Source organism: Ochotona princeps, chromosome X, assembly GCF_030435755.1.
Source record: "Ochotona princeps isolate mOchPri1 chromosome X, mOchPri1.hap1, whole genome shotgun sequence".
Lineage (NCBI taxonomy): Eukaryota > Metazoa > Chordata > Mammalia > Lagomorpha > Ochotonidae > Ochotona > Ochotona princeps.
The window spans coordinates 10,647,908-10,658,139 of NC_080865.1; the positions used below are offsets into that span (position 1 = coordinate 10,647,908).

At 44.2% G+C, this 10,232-nt stretch overlaps 1 protein-coding gene and 1 pseudogene across 1 annotated transcript; both read left to right on the forward strand.

The window, feature by feature from the left end:
- Positions 1–682: 682 nt before the first annotated feature.
- On the forward strand, positions 683–3,540 carry LOC101519934 (small ribosomal subunit protein mS35-like; annotated as a pseudogene).
- Positions 3,541–4,547: 1,007 nt separating this feature from the next.
- LOC101519688 (RNA polymerase II subunit A C-terminal domain phosphatase SSU72-like) lies at positions 4,548–5,315 on the forward strand. Its single transcript, XM_036497754.2, has one exon. It carries the CDS (start codon positions 4,632–4,634, stop codon positions 5,217–5,219), a length of 588 nt encoding a protein of 195 aa, XP_036353647.2. The 5' UTR covers positions 4,548–4,631; the 3' UTR covers positions 5,220–5,315.
- Positions 5,316–10,232: the final 4,917 nt, after the last annotated feature.

Below are 10,232 nucleotides of genomic sequence, written 5' to 3' on the forward strand. Positions count from 1 at the left end.
GCTAAGGGAGAGTAGGGGCTAGAGATTTTCCCCTAGAGAAGGGACTTAGAAAACTAAGCCTGTACTTTAGTATAATAGTGTACTTGCAGATGTCCATAATTGAGACTGTTGCTCAACTTTTTTTAAGAAGTATTGTTAGTACAAGTTTATTTTGGTGCAAGAGTTTTTTTGAAGTACATTCATAGTTTTTTCACAGAATGCATTTTTTTCCTGAGTTTTTTGAGGCCCTCCCCTTTTTAAAATGTTTTAAAGATTTATTTATTTATTTTAAGTTCTTTTTAAATTATTATCATCATTCTATGATACAGTTCCATAGGCCCTGGGATTTTTTCCCTGCCTCTTGCTCAACTTTATCATCTCAATCACTGGACTTCAACTGAAGTGATTTCTCATTGCTAGCACCAATGTGAACTTGGTGGAATTAGCTATAAATCCTCTTTGGAAGAAGACAGCATGAATTTAGATTTCAAATGACTTCTTGCAGCAACTTTGCAAAGACAATGTTGAACATGCTGGAAGAAAGAACCTGGCATGAAAATGAAAGAACAGACCTGACATGACAAGCTGGGCTCCATCTTAGGTGAGGCACAACCCCTCCCTCAACCCATGAAAACTACAGCTGACCAAGAAAACTGTATCATATTTGCAAGAGTGCTTGACCCCCTGGCTGGGCTGTGCAAGCATGAAGTAGGAACAAAAATGAATTTCACCTGGTTCAGCTACAAAAACTTGCAAAGTTAGTACTGTTTCATCCTTAAGATGGTTCTGCATTAGCTCAATACCCACCTTCCCCGAGCCTTTTCCTATTTGTGTTTTTTGCTTTTATAAACTCTGCTACTCTGAATTTCGAGGTCAAGAGATCTTTGAAGCATAAGTCCACTCTCCATTGGCAGCAATAAAAGATTTTCAAATCTTATTAGTGCATGGTGTCCGCTAAGTTGGGTACAACAACAAGCATAAATCAGAGAGGGCCAGGGTTGGTTGGGCTTTGCTGCAGCATCAGTTGGCAGATGCTGGCACTGGGGGCTAATTCTGTCAAGTTAAACTACAGAACCATCTGAAGAGTGCATGATCCGGGAGTGGGAGTGTTCCTGTAGGGAAATAGTGGGCACCTCCCTCTTGGGTTACCACTCCCATGGGAAAGCATAAAAACCAGGACTTGGGCAGGCATGGCTGGACAGAACAGCACCTGCCAGCATGTGTGTGGGCTGGATAGTAGGGCTGGTTAGGTTGAACCAGGCTTCAATGCCCAGTGTCATGTATAAGAGCTAAATGGGATGTGGGACAGACTGAACAAGTCTGCGGTACATACTGGCAAGCATGGGAGCCAGGGTAGGGGGAAGGCCTGGTGAGGGTTATGGGGAGTCGCCCCAGTGAGGCTGCAGTTCCCACTGGTTTGTGTGAAGGCCGAATGTGAAGTGGACAGAATCAGGCTTGACTGCAACACCCATTGGTTCGTGTGGAAGACAGGGCTGGAAACAACTGGCCCAGCAATTGCAACCACCAGTAGCTATGCAGAAGCTGACTGGAGTGACAAACTGTGCCGGACCCTGTCCTGGCAAACACATACAAGAATAAGATCTGGGATCACCCCACATGAAGTTTCTTTGGGGATCCCTCCAACTGAACTGCTGATCTCAGAACCCCGACCATGAAGAGACTATGTCAGCCAGTGGATTCTAAAGACATTTCATCGTGCTTGGAACGGCGAGATTGGCAGCAATTCAGACCTGTTGAACTATCAAAACTGCTTGAGCAGGAGCCTTGGAGCGTGCCTCACACTGGGGACCTGGGATGGATGGGAGGCTGGGTGAGGCTTCTCCCCTTATTCCAGATACAGAAAAATAATAATAATAATAATGTGGAAACAATGGTCTTACCCACTTTCCTGTAGCCCTTGACCCTTTGTGCCCTAATCAACCATGTAAAGATTATCAAATTAAAAGAATTTTTAAAAAAGCAAATAAAACATGTAATTAAAAACCAGAAATAGTATATAGCAGGAATACACTCACAGAGACTCCAGGTGCTGGGAATTTGGGGGTTATCAGGCAACTTTAAAATAACTGTGTTGCTACAAAATAAAAGATATGATTAAGAATGTAAATTCAAGGGATCCCATGTTGTGGCACATAAAGTTAAACCTCTAGCTGTGGTGTTACCATCCCTTAAGAGTTCTGGTTCAAGCGCCCTGCAGCCCAGGCCCATGCCCTTATGCCAAGCAGCGTCTGTCTCTTGCAGCATGCTGTCATCGCAGCCATGGCTGCCGCCATGATGCCAGCCTGCACCTGCAGGCCCAGGTTCTGCACTCCTTCTCCACAGCCGTGTCGCCGACCGCTCCTGCTGCGGAGCCTAGTCCACGAACAACAGAGACAACACCCGGAAGTGAGAGGGCACAAAGAGGAAAGGCAAATGCCTCCTAGGACCGAAAAAATGGCCATTGACCAGGAGTGGTCCAGTGTTTACCCAGTTGCAGCACCATTTATTTTTATTTATTTTTATTTACTTTTATTGCAAAGTCAGATATACAGAGAGGAGGAGAGACAGAGAGGAAGATCTTCCGTCCGATGATTCACTCCCCAAGTGAGCGCAATGGCCATTTCTACGCCAATTCGAAGCCAGGATCCAGGAACCAGGATCCACGTCCCAAGGCCTTGGGCAGTCCTCAACTGCTTTCCCAGGCCACAAGCAGGGAGCTGGATGGGAAGTGGAGCTGCCGGGATTAGAACCGGCGCCCATATGGTATCCTGGCACGTTCAAGGCGAGGACTTTAGCCGCTAGGCCACGCTGCCGGGCCCTGCAGCACCATTTAAACCCTCCGTGGTCCCTCTTCCTATTCGGATCGGTTACCCTGTGAAGAAGGACGTACCCGTGGCAAAGGAGGGAAATCCGGAACTGCTCAAGATCTCCAATTTGCTGCATTTGACTCCTGTAGCAATTAAAAAGCACTGTGAAGTTCTTAAAGAGTGCTGCACCGAGTGGCCAGCTGCACTTGACTCTGATTAGACGTGTGAGAAGCATTTTCCAATAGAAGTGGACACAGCTACCTATGTCGCATCAGGACCGTCCATTCGCAACCCCAAGGCACGCACAGTAACCTTGAGGGTTAAACTTTCCAGTTTGAATTTAGATGACCATGCAAAGAAGAAATTGATTAAACTTGTGGGATAGCGATACTGCCCGACCACCGATGTGCTCACCATCAGGATAGACAGGTGTCCTTTAAAGAGACAGAATTTTGACTATGCAATGTATCTACTGACAGTTTTGTACCACGAGTCTAGGAAAACTGAAGAATGGGAAAAACGGAAAACTGAGACAGACATGGAAGAGTACATATGGAAAAAATAGCTCCTCAGAAAAAAAATATCCTGGCGACGCTTCTACAGATGAGAGCCGCCGAGGGCAGCGCAGGCGTCGGGGGGAGGAGGACGTGCAGGCACACGCACGCTCTGCGGTCAGCCTGAAGAATGAGGGGCGACAGCGAGCAGGTCCTTTCCCAGTACAGAGTGCGTGAAGAGACTCTTACACATGACGTGAATTGTGAAGTGGAAGAATCTGCTTGACGTGTTCATTTTACAGCACATGTAATCAATCAATATGTGATTTAATATAAAATTGAAAATATTAGAAGACTTGTTTTTTCTTTTTTTTTAAACAAATACATCTTTTTTTTTTTAAGATTTATTTTATTTTTATTACAAAGTCAGATATACTGAGAGGAGGAGAGATAGAGAGGAAGTGGAGCTGCCGGGATTAGAACCAGCGGCCATATGGGATCAAGGCGAGGACCTTAGCCACTAGGCCACGCTGCCGAGCCCAAGACTGTTGTTTAAAAAAAAAAAAAAAAAAGAGTTCTGGTTCAAGTCCCTGCTATTCCACTTCTGAATTAGCTTCCTGCCATAATGCTCCTGGGAAAGACGGGACAAGTGCTTGGAACCCTGCAACCCTCAGAGGAGGCCTGGATGGAGTTTCTGCCTCCTGGTTACGGCCTAGCCAAGCTCAGGCCATTGTTACCATCTGGGGAGTGAACTAGTAGATCGATGACCCCTCCTCCCTCCACCTGCTCCCTATATCCCTGCCTTTGGAATAAATAAATCTTTTTAAAAGAAAGAACGGAAGTTCTAAGAATCGCAAAACAAAACAAAATTAAGAAATTGATGAACAGGTTTAACTGCATATTGGAAAACATGAAGGTGGATTTAATGTACTTGGGTCACAACATACCCAGACTGAAACACTGAATTCTAGAAAAAATGATAGAAAGTACGCAAGGGAGACCACCATGGCTCAGAGGATTACATACGGTCGCATTCCTGGTTGTGATATACAACACCTGCACAAGGTGCCAAGCAACAGTGGATGCTGCATGTGACAGCTGTCCTAGCTAATGGCAGAGTTGGTGACCCACAATCCACTGGTGCCAGAAGTGGGGATTCATTTCAGCTTTGTAGCGGAGTGATCAGGCCTGGCTGACGCACGCTGCGTCTCCAGCGTCCCCACGCACGACAGACGGCGTCGTGGCCTCAGTGGTGCAGCCACTTTACCTAACTGTCGTCGTCGCTGCCGCCATTTTACCCACTTCAAACCGCCACAGCCGCTTGAGGGTCAGGGTCCTTGAGACTGCCGCTATGTCATCGCAGTTGGACCTGCGTGTAGCTGTGGTATGTTCGAACAACCAGAACCGGAGTATGGAGGCACACAGCATCCTCAGCAAACGGGGCTTCAGGGTCCAATCCTTTGGAACAGGATCCCATGTGAAGCTTCCAGGACCCACATTCGACAAGCCAAACATCTACGATTTCAAAACCACGTATGAGGAGATGTACAACGATCTGGTGAAGAAAGACAAGACGCTCTACACCCAGAATGGAATTTTACATATGCTGGAGCGAAACAGACGGCTCAAGCCAAAGCCAGAGAAGTTCCAGAACTGTGAGGAGACATTCGATGTGATCCTCACTTGTGAGGAGAAAGTCTACGACCAAGTGGTGGAATATCTCAGCTTCAGAGAGCAGCAGACGTACCAGCCGGTTCATGTAATCAACGTGGACATCCAAGACAACTATGAAGAGGCCATCATAGGGGCGTTCCTCATCTGTGATCTCTGCCAGCACCTTTCCCGCGCCAAGGACATGGAGGACGAGATGGAAGAACTGCTACAGGGATTGGAGGAAAAGAGCGGCCGGGACTTCCTGCACACCGTCTGCTTCTACTGAACTGAACTGTTTGTCCGGTTTGCGTCTCAAAAGACATCTTCTTAAGTTTCTTGTTAGGAATATTTTTTCCTTCTTAATAATAGTTTTAACCTTTAGGTATTCTACATATGGACTATTGACGTTGGTTTTACCTACATGAACTAACTGTGTATGAAATGAAAAGATAAGCATAACGCCACAGTAAAAACAAGGTTTTTTTTTTTTAGCCAACTTCACTCAGAAGCATGACATTATGAAATTTTTCTTTAACCAAAAAAATAAATTAAGAAATATTTATAGCAGATTTTCTCCTAACATATGTGTGTCTTTATTTGTGCGTGCCTTTCCCTTTTCTTCTGTCCTGGCTGACAGGTAGCTACAGATTCTTGTATATAGCAGTAGTTTGCATGTTTAGAAAAGAATGTGGGGCTCGGCAGCGTGGCCTAGTGGCTAAGGTCCTCGCCTTGATCCCATATGGCCGCTGGTTCTAATCCCGGCAGCTCCACTTCCTCTCTATCTCTCCTCCTCTCAGTACATCTGACTTTGTAATAAAAATAAGATAAATCTTTAAAAAAAAAAAAAAAAGAATGTGGATTTTTCCAATAAATAGATTCTGTTAGCTGTTAAAAATATTGTTTACTTTTTAGATTTTATTTTTGATATTGTTTACATATCTGAGAGAGATGCATGCCCATGCGAGCCTCTGATTAGAGTAGGGAGGGTCAGGTATGGAGGAAGGTAGGTAGGTCAAATGTTTCAGTTCTTTCTTTCTTTCTTTCTTTCTTTCTTTCTTTCTTTCTTTCTTTCTTTCTTTCTTTCTTTCTTTCTTTCCTTTTTCTCCTGTTTCCATAGTAGGGGAAGCGGAGGGGGCTGCTTCTTGCTGTCAGACTACATCAGCACCCAAATATGGGGATGGTCATTCTATGGCACTGTAGAGACCCCATGGAGAAGGATGTTCCAAGAGTGTTACTTGAGTGGTTTGGATAGTTTTGGAACATTGCTTCATCACCCCAGGGTTGAGAAAACCTTTCCAAGGTCTTTTGGCTGACCAGGTCCACTTTAGTGCATCCACAGGCCCAGACACTTGTTGCAGTTTGGCCAGGGGAGTGGTCCAGCTTGGTCTGCTTTCCATCCTCTAATGACATACTCAACATCCTCTTTTGGCTTAGATGATCTGCTGGCATGTCTCTTCTCCATGCCCCCATGCATCTGGGCATGATGTCCACTGCACAGGCAACAGAGTAGGTCCAGTTCAGATACATGCACTCCAAGGTCATACCACAAAACCTGTAATTTTCCCTGTGACTGGGGTCTGAACTCAGCAGTCTAGTTGGGGAGTTCTCCTGAGAAACTTACCAGGAGTGACCCCAGACCTGACTCTTGTGTGGGCAAGCCTGTGCAGGGTCAGTTTTAGTCCGTCACCTGCACCAGTAACTGCACTTACTAGTGCAAGCAGGAGCCTGTTTGGTTCCATCCCCCAGCCCCATCTCTCACGTGAACTGATGGGTGCTGTGGCCTAGGCCAGCCCTGTCCACTGCAGGCCTGGTCTTCATGCACACCAACAGGTACTGTGGCCTAGTAGGAACAAACCCCAGTAACTTCACCAGGCGTGACCCAGTCCCAGTTTTAGTGCAGGCCAGCTTGTACTGCAGCTTAGCCCAGCTTGGCTCACATCCCATCTAGTTCTTGTACATGTTCATGGGTGCTTCAGCTTAGCTCAGCCTAACCCACCCCCGAGATCTCACCCACACATATGCTGGAGTGTGCTGTTGCCTGGTCCAGCCTGGCCTGCCCCCAGACCTGGCTCTCATGTTCACCAACAGGGAGTAACAGCTTTGAACAGAAGCTGCTTAACTCCTCAGCTCAAGCCAGTTGTCTTGCAAAAGAGGTTAAGAATAGACTGCAACTTCCTCTATGGTCTCTGTTCTCTCTCCTGTTGCTTTAATTTAGACAAAAAAGAAGTCAGTTTGGGCCCAGCATGATGGCTAAATCCTCACCATACATGTGCCAGGATCCCATAAGGAAGCTGGTTCACGTGTGGCCTAGGTAAGCAATAAAGGATGGTCCAGCGCCTTGAAACCCTGTACCCACATAGGAGCCTCAGGAGAAGCTCCTGGCTCCTGGCTTCAGATCGGTTCAGCTCTAGCCATTGTGGTCATTTTGGGAGTAAACCAACAGATGAGAGATTTTTCTCTCTGTCTCTCCTTCATCCTGTAAATCTAATCTGCCTTTCTAATAAAAATAAATAACACTTTAAAAAAAGTCAGTTTATCTTAGGATTTCCTGAGGCTCTAATTCCCTGAAAGAGATGTGAACACTTCAATGGGTGGGTACCACGAGTGGGTAGTTTGCCTTGGTTATTGTGGTTCCTCCAACTGCATCACTGAGAGAACCAGGCGGAGAGCATGAAGTGGTGACGAATGAATGGACAAGTGGGAGGAACACAGAAGGAAAATGTTCTCATTGTTCTATATAGTCTCAACAAAATCTTGCTTTCCCTGAGTGAACCGGCCCCGCAAAAGTGTCACAGCCAAGATGATTTTTGATACCCTTATTTGCCTTACTTCTCCTATGCACTGTTACCCCCAACATTGAACTTGGGAGTTTCACCAAGCCAAGCCTCTCCATTTGCCATGATAATCAAATGTGACCTTCTCCTGTGATTTGGACCCCCTGTTTCTTTAGTCAGCTTTGTCCCACAGAACCTGAGCTGATGTGCATGTTTGCTCTAGCAGTGTCCCAGAGAGAAGCAAACACATTGGCAAGTTCAGGAAGCTAAGAACCTCACAAGTGCCACTTTCCAGCAGTGATGCCTGGACTCCTCTAGAAAAGGTGGCACCTTGAAATTGCTGCAAGGATTTGAGGTAAACACAGTACTTTGTCCCACTTGTTTACCTCGACAACAGTCTCACTCAGAGCTAATTCAGGCTGTTTGGAATTTTGCTTCCATGTATGGGCAGACTTGTGGGCTTATTTAGGAGAGGAACCATGCTCATCTGGCTCCTCATCATGCCCACCCACATATAACACCCCCCTCCCAACACCTGTGTCTGGCACAAAAAGTTCTGCAAGTGTTCCCCAGACTTAATGAGAGTAAGTGCACAATTGTGGATTTTCTCATATTAAATCTGCAGATAGAAAGAAGTACTTTTCTGTTTAATAGCAGCCCTTTAAAAAACCAGTTTTAATATTTGTTGAGTGCTGTGTAATCATTCAATAACTAATTCTCATAGTATCTGGCAGAATTAGTTATTGTCAGGAAAGATCTGTGGATAAAGCAATTATATTGAAACTCTGATTCAAGAACGTTGGAGATAACAAAATTTAGATTTGACCTTTAGATGGAAATTGCTGAAAGCTAGATGCAAGCCAGGTTATGCTTAAAGATGTTAATCAACAACAGTGATAGCAAAGCTTTTGGGGTGGCTATATTCTAATTGGAAGTCCTCAGCTATGCACTTAACACATTTGCCATTCCTAACAAGGCATATTTTGATAAAACGGGAAAAAAGTTGTCTTTTTAAATGGCCTATTGAATTCTGTCCTCAAGTGTTCTTCCTCATTCCCTGTCCCAATTAAGGGCACTAATCTTCCAAGTGCATCAAGGCTATGACTAGCCTTTCTTGTTCATGCACACTATCTCCATCAACAAGTGCAATCCAGCTTCTTATTTCTGTTGTAGTCTTTCACCGGTACCACTCCAGCACCAGCCCTTGCCCAGAAGAGGAAAACCAGACCCTTACATTTTCTCTCCGTAGCTGTTCCTATTTCCTTACAGCCCGTACTCCTTAGCCTGGTATCTTTAACGCTCTAGTTGTTTATAAACGCAAACTAGTTCATGTCATACACCCGTCTATCACTGCATTTAAAATAAAATGGAAACTCTTTTCAAGGCTTCTGGGTCGCTCATGATTTACTTCCTCTTTGGTCTTGAATTCCTTCACTTTTTCCTTTTTCCTTTTACTTGCTTTCTGTAACCCTGGCATTACAATCCAACCTTTGCAACCAACTTAATATTCCTTAAACATGCATGCTAGACATATTTCTGTCTGAATCCTCATATTTGCTATGTATTGATCCTTGTTCCATTGGTGCTAGCATCATTATTCATACAACAGGTGCTTATTGAAATGACTAAAATCTATAGAGTACTAAAATCTATAGAGTTATTACTGCTCCTTTGTCAATCCATTTCTTCCACAGCCTTGACTGAAATCTTGGGCAGATCCCATAGGTTATTTGATTGTTTTCAAATAGGAAAAGCTCCAGTAAAATTGGAACTCTTGAGTCTCAATAAGTGAGGCACCACTTAGCAGAGAGCTTTAAAATGTGTACAATACATTTGTTGTGATGGCAGGGTGTGATATCCAGTGGCATTGGCTAAAGGGCCACCAAACCCCCCAAACAAGGCTTTCTTCCAGTAAGTGATCACTTGTTCTATGTATTGTATGGCTTTCAGATTTGCTGCTGAGCAATCACACACATGAAAAACATAAACACAAACTATCTTTTGCCTTCATTTACTGCATATTAGATTTTCCCAAATTGTAAACACTGCAGAAGTCAAAGGATAATACATTGTGCTTTTCAGAACACCTAGAGTTGGTCTTCATTTCAGAAAACTATTTTAGCAACAGAAGTAGTATCTGTGATATATGAAAAATCATTGACACTTCCGTATCAGATGTATTTAGCAGCAGTTTAGTATATATATTGGAATATGCTTAGTCCTTATTTTAAGTGGTTAAATACAAAGATACTAGCTAAAGGCAACTAAATATTGTTACTTCCATTTGGATTGCTTGATTTTGTGTAGCTGCAAGCACTGATTTCATCATGTTATCTTGTGTAATCATGCCAAAGCATTTCTGTATTGAGATGTGTGTTCTTTCGGAGTTTTTCCTTTTGTTTGTTTGTTTTGTTTTGTTTTTATTTCTCTCCCTCTTATTACAGTTAGACCACTGCATTTCTTTATTCTTGCAGTTTTGTGTATAGGAAAGTTGTATGATCCATCAATTACACTTTAGGATATCA